The sequence below is a fragment of the Petromyzon marinus genome, chromosome 11, assembly GCF_048934315.1.
Source record: "Petromyzon marinus isolate PM22_M1 ecotype Great Lakes invasive population chromosome 11, UKy_Petmar_22M1.pri1.0, whole genome shotgun sequence".
Classification (NCBI taxonomy): domain Eukaryota; kingdom Metazoa; phylum Chordata; class Hyperoartia; order Petromyzontiformes; family Petromyzontidae; genus Petromyzon; species Petromyzon marinus.
In genome coordinates this window covers 13,579,214-13,592,530 of record NC_133677.1, presented here as the reverse complement: position 1 = coordinate 13,592,530, position 13,317 = coordinate 13,579,214, and the positions used below count along the sequence as shown (strand labels likewise).

General features: G+C 45.7%; 1 protein-coding gene across 4 annotated transcripts in view; it reads left to right on the top strand.

Annotated features, from left to right (window-relative positions):
- The window catches only part of SUPV3L1 (Suv3 like RNA helicase), a 30,962-nt gene that overhangs the window by 717 nt on the left and 16,928 nt on the right, over positions 1 to 13,317 (top strand). The window contains exons 1-5 of one of the 4 annotated variants that reach the window (XM_032951940.2): positions 36 to 373; positions 1,501 to 1,822; positions 5,247 to 5,324; positions 6,232 to 6,339; positions 8,860 to 8,974. In XM_032951940.2, the coding sequence (XP_032807831.1) occupies positions 194 to 373; positions 1,501 to 1,822; positions 5,247 to 5,324; positions 6,232 to 6,339; positions 8,860 to 8,974 (803 nt within the window). In that variant the 5' untranslated portion in view covers positions 36 to 193. Of the gene's footprint in view, positions 1 to 35; positions 399 to 677; positions 697 to 1,500; positions 1,823 to 5,246; positions 5,325 to 6,231; positions 6,340 to 8,859; positions 8,975 to 13,317 lie in introns of those variants that run through there. The other 3 variants (XM_032951941.2, XM_076066399.1, XM_032951943.2) reach the window with 3 other exon arrangements.

Here is a 13,317-nt window from a genome sequence, read left to right as displayed (position 1 = left end):
TCTGCGATCGATTGCGTCGGCTATCGACTCTTGCAGCCCGGTATTGGGCGTCCTCAGTTGTTGCCTGTCCCATAGCGCCATTGGGCTTAGCGGCAAAGCGAACTGCAATTTTGTAATTTTGAGGTGGTTATAAAACGAGCATTTTATAACAATGGAAATTTGATGGGGTTTGTAAACAATTTAAGTTTGCGAAATGTCGTGCGTAAATTACGAGTGCTTGAATGTACGCGTATCAGGCGGTCTTCGGACACCCCGGTTGTGGATGGGGGGAGGGGGTCCTAGCTGGCTTGGCCCGGGCTGGGATGTCAAGAGTGTCACACGTGCGCAGCGTGCCGCTCACCAGGCTCGCTCCTCACCTCACTCACCAGGCTCGGTACTCACCTCACTCACCAGGCTCGGTACTCACCACACTCACCAGGCTCGGTACTCACCACACTCACCAGGCTCGCTCCTCACCTCACTCACCAGGCTCGCTCCTCCCCTCACTCACCAGGCTTGGTACTCACCTCACTCGTTACTCACCACACTCACCAGGCTCGGTACTCACCACACTCACCAGGCTCGCTCCTCACCTCACTCACCAGGCTCGTTACTCACCACACTCGTTACTCACCACACTCACCAGGCTCGCTCCTCACCTCACTCACCAGGCTCGTTACTCACCACACTCGTTACTCACCACACTCACCAGGCTCGGTACTCACCACACTCACCAGGCTCGTTACTCGCCGCACTCACCAGGCTCGTTGATCGCCGCACTCACCAGGCTCGCCAGACTCGCTCCTCACCACACTCACCAGGCTGGTTAGACACCGCATTCACGAGACTCACCACACCCCAGCACACTCGCTAACCCACCCCCGTTCACCGAGAGTCACCGCCCTCAGGTGCCGCATTCCGTTTGGCGCTCCGGTGATTTCCCTAACCCCTGCGTGTTCACTGAACTCCACGCTCCCGAAGAGCCGCAGAACACTTACGGGGGACACACGATCACTGAGCTCCGCGTGTGTCACCAGGCTCCTCCGGGTGTGTCACCAGGCTCCTCCGCGTGTGTCACCAGGCTCCTCCGCGTGTGTCACCAGGCTCCTCCGCGTGTGTCACCAGGCTCCTCCGCGTGTGTCACCAGGCTCCTCCGCGCGTGTCACCAGGCTCCTCCGCGCGTGTCACCAGGCTCCTCCGCGCGTGTCACCAGGCTCCTCCGCGCGTGTCACCAGGCTCCTCCGCGCGTGTCACCAGGCTCCTCCGCGCGTGTCACCAGGCTCCTCCGCGTGTGTCACCAGGCTCCTCCGCGCGTGTCACCAGGCTCCTCCGCGCGTGTCACCAGGCTCCTCCGCGCGTGTCACCAGGCTCCTCCGCGCGTGTCACCAGGCTCCTCCGCGCGTGTCACCAGGCTCCTCCGCGTGTGTCACCAGGCTCCTCCGCGTGTGTCACCAGGCTCCTCCGCGTGTGTCACCAGGCTCCTCCGCGTGTGTCACCAGGCTCCTCCGCGTGTGTCACCAGGCTCCTCCGCGTTCACTGAGCGTCGCCGCTCTCCGGGCTCCACCGTGCGGGTCCAACATGAGCGTGGTGCGGCGCGGCTCGGCCGGGCTCCTGCTGCTTCGCGCCGGCGTCTGGAGTCGTCGAGTCGTCGCCTCCTCAGCTTCCCCGCGTGGCCCGGCGTGGCTGGTCCCGTCGGCCGTGGCCTGGGGTCGCTGCCTTCCCTCTGCCTTCTCGTCGGGGCCTAGGCCGGCCGACACGTCGCTCTTCGTGCCGCTGGTCGTGCAGCCGGCGGTGGGCAGCGAGGAGGACATCGGAGCCGAGCTCACCCAGTCGCTCGACAAGAGTGAGCGCGAGGCAAATCGGGAATTTTAAACGCGTACATTCTCATTAAATCACTCGCGAGATCTGGAAGTGTGTTTCGTGGCTTGGCCTAAACATCACGACAACAATTTGGGCGGCGGAGTATATCGTCTTGAGGGGTTGGCTGTGTGGGGGGGGGGGTGCGGGAGAAGTAATAGGAAAACACCGTGCCGGGTCGGCTGGAGTCTGTACGTTTCAGTTTCATTTATGTGGTATAGCCCTGTGAGCCATTCGGCTCTTGAATCGGGGGCAACCGCAACAAACAAAAACATCTTAAAGTGACTAAGCACAAACAGAAAAATCCAGGAAAAAAACATCAAAATCTTCCATAAAAAAAGCACCGTACACCAACGCTGTGTGCAAAAATCCCAGTGGGATGCAAGTCAACAACAACAACCACAAGACAACTTAGTTTAAAGCCATCAGTTTAACTCCGTACTACAACAAACAAACAGGGCCAAACCAAAAAACGTTTTAGAAATCACCAAAATAAAGCCATACGTGGAGACTGCACACGCAGCGCATTGGAAATCCTACAGGCAGATTAAGGCCACCATAGCACAGGTTATTTGGGCTAGATCGCGTAAATGTATAAATGTGTCGTTCAACCCACCACCACCCGACGCAGCCAATTAGTAGTAGTAGGGTTTGTCACGTAAACAGAACGTGGTCAATTCGTTACTTGTACAGCACGCCGGTATATTGGAGAGCAAATCCAAAACATCACAACCGGCCGGTTGTGATTACTGGCGCAACGTCGAACTCGGATTGTAAATGTCATCGATTTGCTCTCCAACACACCGGTGTGATGTACGAGTAAGGAATTGGCATTCTCTGTTTACGTGGTGGCGGGTTTATCGACACATGTATGCGATCTAACCCAAAACACCTCTTTTATGGATGATATTGGTCGCAAAAGCCTACGTGTTAAACAGATTAAGGGAAGCAGATACAGCGGGAGATTTAAGAGAGAAACGTGGCAAGAGACACAAGAATTGATATGGACGCTGAGCAAATTAAGGTGCAGATATTCAGACGTAAAGAGACACGGAGACGAGAGACATGAGAGATGGGATTAGCACGGTTGGCTACGTACGGTGCGAAAGAAGTTCAACATGCATGCAACTGGTACCAGGCACATGGAGACGCATACAGAGAGACAAGACAGACATCGATACTGGCACAGAAATGGTCACGCAGATGACAGGAAGGCAACTCAGAGAGGGAGAGAAATTCAGAGACACACGACGTGGAGTCAAACGTACAAAGATAAAATAAGTTGACATTTGGGACACAGACACGAGTGGAGAGAGAGCAACGTGGAGACAATAGCGAGACCGACTGAGAAAAAAAGGAATGCTGACACAGACATGCGGGCACTGGTTCATTCGTTATTAGGGTCAGTGTGATGGAGAAAACCAAAATCGTACACGTTCCCAGGCTTAAATACTGTAAGTACTCAGTAAGTACACCAGTGTGCGACTGTGGTCATCCAGAACAGACAACCTATAACGACGCAATGCCCAATCGACAATTACGAAGGAGAAACATCGCAGCGATGATACACTCCGCTGCTCCTGACGCGGTTGTCTGGGCTTGGCCACCTGAACGTGAAATTGTAGTTGTTGCTCTGCATTATCTACATCAACCGCCATACGACAGAAGAAGAATAGGTACTGGATAGGCTGTCACCTGTAACAGCAGTAGATGATGTGGCTTCAGATACGAGTACAGGTGATAAACGTGGGCCAGGCAGCTGCTGTTACCGCTGGCGTACACGGATATTGCACTTGACTATTTCGCCCGGTTCGCCGTAACAATATGGGCTGAGTGTGAGGTATGAAGTAAATTCTGTTTTCGAGTCACTTCACGGCCTCGACGGAACAGCATTGTCACAGTGACGCTTTGCTCACACACGGCAAAACAAACAAGTTCACATTTCACGCTCAGGATCGCTCGTTCGACCCAGCTGATGCTCACCGATGTCGCCCGGCTTACGGTGTTTTTGTCTTGCCCACGTCATTTCAAATGCTTTTGCTTTCAGCGGTATAGCAATCAACTGAAGTTGCATAATAACTAAATAGAGAAGGTGCGAAGCAAGTCGTAAAAAATATGAGCAAATATTACCCGCGAAACGTGCTCGAATTGCTAATGTTGTGAGTTTACTCTCCAACACACCGGGGTGCTGAACTATTAACTAATTGGCATGTTTTGTTTATTACTAATTGGCTGTGTCAGGTGGTGGCAGGTTTAACGACATATTTACGCGATATAACCTGAACAAAAAACCTCAGGAATATTTTTCTAAACATATGACTATAATCTGTGCGAGTGACGCTGGGAAATGCATCCGAATGTGTAACTTGGCCAGGTAGTGAAGTGGGGACAGAATTAAAATGCTTTTGGAAGCTGAACTTGATCATGTAAAGTAACGATACCTGTAGTGTAACCTACAGAACACACGGTTTCAATCAGTACATATTATCTGCTCACGGAATATGGATGATAAATATGGTCACAAAGACAAGCACATAGAGAGAGGAGTTAACGCTCTGAAGTTTTCATTACTTTTGAGATACAGGAAGCGAAATGCATACAAGTTTGAAACAGCGTAGTTGACTCAAGAAAAGTAAACTTGTCGCCGGAAGGGATGGACAATACACAGATTATAATGGCAGCCGAAGCAGGAAAATCGCTCAACGTAACAACTGTGAAGATGGCGACTGGGTATTGTAAATGTTAATTTGTAATTTTGTTGTTGCATACCCCTGTACCCCGTTTGAAAAAAAAAAAATTACAGCAGTTCCACTGCTGGATTATTTTTTTCGCCTGAGGACGACCACTTGTGTTGCGATCGAAACGTCGTAATATATTATTTTTTATTTTATTTTTCTACCTACGTGACTTTACCGAAAGAACCAAAGAATTACAGAATGTGATGGACGTTTTGCAATATTTCACATGGACTGAGGAGCCGAGTTTCACCGAGGCAAGGATGGAATGTCATTGTCCATCAGTTCAACAGTTGTGAATTCGTACCTAAATCTGGTCGAAGAGAAACGAGAATGACTTGCTGTTATGTCTCCTTTGTCAATGTTGCTGGTATTATTTCTACCTCGGTATTTGGTTGATGACACTGCCACTCAGTGACCTGTCCTTACGAATTCCCCACCACAGTTTTCAGGTACTGGTAAAAATTGATTCTCTGTATTTATTTCAAATGTGTGTGAGAAATATATAACCGATATGTTACTATAAATAATGTGTCGGTGAAATTGGAGGGTTTTAGAGCTTATTTTCTAGATATAAAATGTAATATTTGGTAATATGTAGATGGTTTTAATGCACACCTCTCAGAATGTTTTTGCTGCATTTCCTAACTTGTGTTTTATTGTTTCTGCTCCTAGATGAGGTTTTGAAAATATTGAACAAATTCTACAAGCGGAAGGAGATGCAGAAACTGGGAGTGGACAATGGCTTAGATGGTAATTATTTTGCCTTTTTCACATTTATAAAATGTATTCACCAAACATGAACCTGATATGCTCACTGAAGCAGCAATAGGATTAAATAAAGAGCACTTGTTTTTTGAGTCATGTTCTTTTATAATATGTGTCTTTCACATTGCTTTATAAACACAGAGGGAGCCTTTTTTAATTTAATTTCACTCTAAGCGAAAATAATTTTACATAGATGATTGGGTTCTTGATTATCCTTTTACTGAAAGACCCAAAAAGTATCCTTTTAAACATAAATATTACAGTGACTCATTATAATATAGCTTCAAAATTTTTATTTTACAGCAGGCAATCTCTAAAGTTTGCCAAAAAACATTTGCTTTAAATCAAGAGATGACTACAATTGAGATTATTCTACATCTCACATGCATATTTCTGAATTCTATTGGTTTTCATATAAGGAATATTACACAACATCTATGTGCTATTTATCTTTTGATAAGGATCTTGATAAACAACTCAATACTCTAATCAACAAATGGTTGTCCTTTATTTTATGATCAATGTTCCGTCTTACTACAAACAAAGTCCATAACATGTTTTTGGGTTAGATCACGTTAATATAAATTATAAATTTCTCGTTAAACTCGCCACCACCCGACACAGCCGAATAGTAAGGTTTGTCACGTAAACAGAACATACCAATTCGTTACTAGTTCAACACACTGTTACTAGTTCAGCAAACAAAGTGTTCAGCATCTTAAAATATTTCGCTCAGCATGCTTGTCAAGGTCGCTAAATGGGAATTGCGTAACGTGACATAAAAAATATTTTACGATCAACATCATCCAGCAGCGGATCGATTATGGCAGCCGATGACAACAGTTGCTAATTACTGCTTGGTGTGTGTGTGTGTGCTTGTTTGGCGGCACAGCACGACTCTTTCACCAAGCGTTCATCAGTTTCCGCAAGTGGGTGATGGAGTCAAATGCACTTCCCGTCGAGTTCCACATCGCACTGAGTGACATCTCCTATGGGGCAGGTACACAGCTACGCTCTTAGCCTGGTGACAACGTCTTTGCATTGCTCGGCACAGTATTGCCTCATCACTCTGCGATTTGATGAGAGAGAAAGTGATGAGAGATAAAGTAATGACATAAATTGGTGATGCACTGCATGATAATATAAGGTAAGTTATTTTATAAACTTTTATTTAATACTTTAAAAAAATACTTAGTTTATTATCACCAATTTTTGTGTTTTTATATTTTTCATGTATTTAATAGCTTATTTATGTATTTTTTTACGAAAATATCTGGAACGTCTCCCTTGCGAATAACGAGGGAATGCTGTATTTCATTGTCATTCATCGCAATGCTTTGTTCATTACTCCATACGTTTATACAACCCCCCCTTAAAGCTCCTGGTCAGTTATTCCTGATCTTACCAACTGCTCTCTCTGTCAGTTCAGCGTTGCCTCTGGGAAAACTGTCTCCTGTTAAATCCGATAACATATGAGGTCAAGATCATAGGCAGTCGAGAGGCTTTCCCGAATGCCATCTACCTGTGACCTGGCCATAGCTGGGTGCCTCACCACACCAACCACCCATCCCAAGATGTTTGGTGTCCTATTAGCTCACAACCTGAGTTTAGACTTTAACATTTCATCCATTGTCCACATTTACAATCACCATCTCTCCAGGCTTCGTAATATTATCCCTCTCCTCTGAACACTTAGTTGCCAAACGCCATTGCCTCCTACTCTACCTACCGTCTGATCTAGACTGGACTCCAACTGCAACGCCATCTTCTCCAGCACATCTACAAAATATGGCAAGCATCTCCAGCACATTCACAAGTGCCTTGCCCGCACACTACTCGGCACTAGACGTGATTCCTCCATCCATTCCTCAGACTTAACTCCACTGGCATCCAGGGCGCCGCGATGACAAGATGTTAACTCCCTCGCCTGGTATGCAGGAGGTTTTGGGTGCGATCCTGACCCTGATGCCTGCTTTATATTTGGAGTTTGCATGTTCTCCCCATTGTTGATTGCATTTTTCTCCAGGTTCTCCGGTTTTTCCCTCCATATTTAGAAACAGGCTTTTAGAGTATTTGGCTGCTATAAATTTCCACGTGATAAGCAACTTCATTGAGCTATCATTTGTGGCCAGGTCGCTTCTGAAAAAGAGCAACATAGCTCAGTGGGCTTTACCTGGTAAAATACAAATAATTTCATAGTTCAACAATGCACCTGTCCAAAGTTGCTGCCGTCTGTTACAAAGCACACACACTCACACCCTGGGTCACAAATGGTCTCATCGTAGGTGCCATCTTGCAACTTCCAGTCTGCCACCAGTGCCCTTCTCCTTGGCAAGCCCACCATCTCGTGAACCAGACAAGGCGAACGTCGCTTCTCTGTCGTGGCTGCGGCCGTCTGATATTCACTCCCTCCTCTCCCACTCTGCCGCACATCGGTATCGGTGGCACTTGTATGATAGAGGCAAAAAATTACTCTTGAATAGTAAAATGTTGGTTTACTTGTTTTGTATGTGTGTTGAATTTCTTTCGCACCGTACCATATGTAGCCAACCATGCTCATCGGAGGTGCGGGGGAAGGACGACAAACTGAACGCAAAAAGCAGTTCTGTAGAAATTAGTTTTAAATTTATTGGCATCATGCATCGGTCCGTTGACGCAGTTGGGCTGTCTTGTAAAATGGTTCAAATCGGTTTTTTTGCATTACCGGTAACCAATTGGAAAAAAAACAGCTAAAAGAAAAGTGACCGGTTCGCCGCACGTATGGAAATATCTAGCAGGAAACTTAGACCACCGTACCATTTGTGCCTTCTTTTGTGCCATTCAGTGCAGTCATGACTACGATTAATTTGTAAATTGTTACTGGTTCCTGACTTTGACAAGTGGTAATCACTTATGAAAAATGGTTACCAGTTTACCGGTTTAATAACCCTAATGAATTGTACCCACTTTGATTAAAGTGTTACCAGATTGAATTACCCAACACAGGTGTTACTGCAGGGTGTTACCAGATTAAGTTACCCACCACAGGTGTGACTGCAGGGTGTTACCAGATTGAGTTACCCACCACAGGTGTGACTGCAGGGTGTTGCCAGATTAAGTTACCCAGCACAGGTGTGACTGCAGGGTGTTACCAGATTGAGTTTCCCAGCACAGGTGTTACTGCAGGGTGTTACCAGATTGAGTTACTCAGTACAGGTGTGACTGCAGGGTGTTGCCAGATTAAGTTACCCAGCACAGGTGTGACTGCAGGGTGTTACCAGATTGAGTTACCCAGTACAGGTGTTACTGCAGGGTGTTACCAGATTGAATTACCCAGTACAGGTGTGACTGCAGGGTGGTACCAGATTAAGTTACCCACCACAGGTGTTACTGCAGGGTGTTACCAGATTGAGTTACCCACCACAGGTGTGACTGCTGGGTGTTACCAGATTGAGTTACCCACCACAGGTGTGACAGCAGGGTGTTACCAGATTGAGTTACCCAGCACATTCGTGACTCTGGGGCTGTTGTCTGATCGCAGGACACGTGGACGACATCTTCCCCTACTTCTTGCAGCACTCCCGGCAGATCTTCCCCATGCTGGAGTGCATGGAGGAGCTGCGCAAGATCAGTGACCTTCGGTTCCCCAGTAACTGGTTTGTACTTTTAAATCCAATCCCCCTGTGTGCATTCTCTTTATTTAAAGTATGTTTTTTTCCCTTAAACAAATCGATGCCTATTGATGTATTCGTGCTGTGAATGTCAATGTTAGTTGTCGGCATACTTCTAAATTGTACGACTAACACACCGCTGCTTCGCATGACTGGAGCACACAGATATTTGTCGTTATTACTCTTTGGTTCTATTGGGTAAAGTCACGTAGGTGAAAATAAAATAACAAAAAATCACGACATTTCGGCCACAACACAAGCGGCCTTCATCAGGTGAAGGGACGAGACTGTCTGGAGGACAGCGCTGGAGTGAGAGAAGCCACGCTCAGATCACGACCTTTAAGCTGTGTGAGAAGAAAAACACAAACCGCCTTGACAAAGGAATTAGCATATAATTTAGCATTGAAATGGCTCATTGAAATAGCTAAGTTAAAGTATACACATCCGCAGAGGTACCCCTTCACAAAGGAATTAGCATAGAATTTAGCATTGAAATAGCTGAGTGATTAGCTTGTAACTGGTCACAGAAATAGCTATGTTAAAGTCAGAGCATATACATTCACCGAGGCACCTAGTACTCATCAAACAGGAGAATTTAGCGAAACACAACCATGCTCAGACAGCGGACCTTTAAACTGTGTGCAAGCAAACAAGGTGTTCTGACAAAGAAATTAGCATAAAAATTAGCATTTCATTGGCGGATTTTAGGAAAGAGGTGGTGTACGTGCCGGTGGACTTGCCGTTTGGCGCGGGGGGGGGGAAGGGGGGGAGGGGGAGTTTAGCTATTGATGGTGTGAAAAGGGAATTTATAAGATCTGCGAAAGTTTGGGGTACCACTACTTGAAAAAATATACTGTACCATTGAAATTAGTTTAATGTTTAGTTCGATTTAGAACATCTTTCCAATGGTTGCTTAATTTGAAACCATCTTCTCGGTAGAAATTGTGTCTGTGTTTGTAGATCTGAATTGCTTCATGAACAAATCTCTGATAAAAGCCCGTGGGTTTGCAAAGAACCTTGGTATTGGAGAAAATTATATCGTGATCCCCCACAGCGTTGTAACAGTGATCAGCCACGGCAGAAGAATTCGTTTTGCCATGTTTCACATCTGATTTGTGCTCGCGAATTCGGTCAGAGACATGTCGCTTTGTCTCCCCGATATAGCAATCACCGCAGGTACAACTCAATTTGTAAACCCCGGGGTACTGTAAATCAGGAATGACTTCCTTCACGGATGGGATCAGATCACGAATTTTATGTACTGTATTGAACCGGACCTGGAACTTGTGTTTGTTTAGAATTTTGGAAATATTTTTAGTAACGCCTGCTATATATGGAAGTGTGATGGTTTTGACCGGAGTATCAAGTGGTTGTTTCTGTATGGAGGGAGAAACAGCTTGGCGGATGGTATGGTCAGAGTAACCATTCCTTTTGAGGGCCAGGTGTACATGTTTTAATTCACTGGTCAGGTGGTGTTGGTCCAAAATGCAATGAGCCCTATGGTATAAAGTTTTGATGAGATAATTATTTTGGGCTGGGTGGTGGTGGGAATCAGGTTTCAAGTAGGAATCTGTGTGGGTGGGTTTCCTGTAGACAGAATGCCCCAATGAGCCATCAGGTCTCCTCTCAAACAGAACATCTAAGAATGGTGGCTTGCCATCTTTCTCCACTTCCATGGTGAATTTGATGGCGGGATGTCTGGAATTGATGTGGTGTAGGAAAAGGTTCAGAGCTGGGAGGCCATGTGGCCAAATGACAAAAGTGTCATCCACATATCTTCCACAGGGAAGGTCTGAGGGTGGAAGTCTGGATGGCGTCTGATTCAAATTTCTCCATGAAAATATTGGCTATCACTGGTGATAAGGGGGATCCCATGGGGGTACCCTCATTTTGTTTGTAGAAGGAGCCATTCCAAGTAAAGTAGGTATTGTTGAGGCAGTGCCTAACCAGTGCAGGTGTGTCGGGGTCTAGTCCATGTTGGACCAAATTTTCAATTATTTCAATGGTATCAGGTACTGGGACCTTGGTGAACAAAGAGACCACATCGAAGCTGACAAGGATATCGTCAGGGGACAGTACAACGTCTTTGACCATAGAGACCAATTGGGCTGAGTTAAGTACTGCTGAGGCGGTCTTGCCAGTGAAAGGCAGCAAGGTATCTGACAGAAAACGGGCTAGTCTATAGGTAGGGGAGTTGATCGTGGATATGATGGGTCGAAGTGGGGTGCCTTCTTTATGAATCTTGGGAAGACATAGAATCTAGGGGGTCTTGCAGCAGAAGGTTTTAGGGAGGGACTTTTAGTTGGGTCGATTAGGGAGGTCGAACTTGTGATGATCTTGTTGGTTTTTATCGCTAGGCTATTAGTAGGGTCATTTTTTTATTTTTGAGTAACTTCCATCGTTAAGCAGATTCTGGATTTTGTTGTTGTATGAATCTTTATCCATAATAACAGTAGCGTTGCCTATATCACTTCTGTTTTTTTAATTCGGAGTTCAGAGCGTTCATTTTTGCTGATGTTACTAATGGGTTTCTTAGCATTCTTAAGAATAGTGGCTATTTCAGCTCTTGCAACGTCTGCTTGGATGTGTCCTGCGCCTTTGAGGGCTACATCGACCTGAGAGATGATATCATCTATTGGTATGTGTTTTGGGGTGACAGCAAAATTTAGTCCCCTAGCCAGTACTGTTTTCAGATTGTCCGAAATCGGGGTGCTACTCTGATTAATGACGATTTTGTTAACATCTAGTTTTGTTATATGTGGAACTGGGTTCTTCTTTGATAGGTGGTTGAATTTAGAAATCAGGTTAGCTTTACATTTGACTGACAGTGACTCAGCAGAAGAAGCAGTCATGTTGTCTACGTGATTCCAATCAGAAGGTGACATTTTTTGTGTTAACATTAAATGAGCTTGTAGGAGAGTCCTGTCTAAAGTATCGAGTTCAAATCGGAGTAGCCTTATCCTCTCTGAGATTAAAGATAGGCTGGCCTTAAGCAGAATCTGTTTAGAATTCGGAGAAGATACAGCAGCAGAAGTGAGTGTGAAAGCGATCGGTATTAACTTGTGATCGCGGCATCTTTTGAGGAAGGTCAGCGTCTCGATGAGCTGCGACTTCTTGTCCCGTTGTCTGTTAAAAGCTCTAACAGATAGGTGAAAGCCCTCCCCATAGAGGTTATCAATTCTAGATTTAAAGCTTTCGTGACTGCTAGGATCCATACTCTTTGGTTCTATTGGGTAAAGTCACGTAGGTGAAAATAAAATAACAAAAAATCACGACGTTTCGGCCACAACACAAGCGGCCTTCATCAGGTGAAGGGACGAGACTGTCTGGAGGACAGCGCTGGAGTGAGAGAAGCCACGCTCAGATCACGACCTTTATGCTGTGTGAGAAGAAAAACACAAACCGCCTTGACAAAGGAATTAGCATATAATTTAGCATTGAAATGGCTCATTGAAATAGCTAAGTTAAAGTATACACATCCGCAGAGGTACCCCTTGACAAAGGAATTAGCATAGAATTTAGCATTGAAATAGCTGAGTGATTAGCTTGTAACTGGTCACAGAAATAGCTATGTTAAAGTCAGAGCATATACATTCACCGAGGCACCTAGTACTCATCAAACAGGAGAATTTAGTGAAACACAACCACGCTCAGACAGCGGACCTTTAAACTGTGTGCGAGCAAACAAGGTGTTCTGACGAAGAAATTAGCATAAAAATTAGCATTTGATTGGCGGATTTTAGGAAAGAGGTGGTGTACGTGCCGGTGGACTTGCCGTTTGGCGCGGGGGGGGGGGGGGAAGGGGGGGAGGGGGAGTTTACCTATTGATGGTGTGAAAAGGGAATTTATAAGAGCTGCGAAAGTTTGGGGTACCACTACTTGAAAACAGAACTGGCTAGGGGACTAAATTTTGCTGTCACCCCAAAACACATACCAATAGATGATATCATCTCTCAGGTCGATGCAGCCCTCAAAGGCGTAGGACACATCCAAGCAGACGTTGCGAGAGCTGAAATAGCCACTATTCTTAAGAATGCTAAGAAACCCATTAGTAACATCAGCAAAAATGAACGCTCTGAACTCGCGAATTTTTAAAACAGACGTGATATAGTCATCCTCTCAGCCGATAAAGGCAACGCTACTGTTATTATGGATAACGATTCATACAACAACAAAATCCAGAATCTGCTCAACGATGGAAGTTACTCAAAAATAAAAAAAATGACCCTACCAATAGCCTAGCGATAAAAACCAACAAGATCATCACAAGTTCGACCTTCCTAATCGACCCAACTAAACGTCCCTCCCTAAAACCTTCTGCTGCAAGA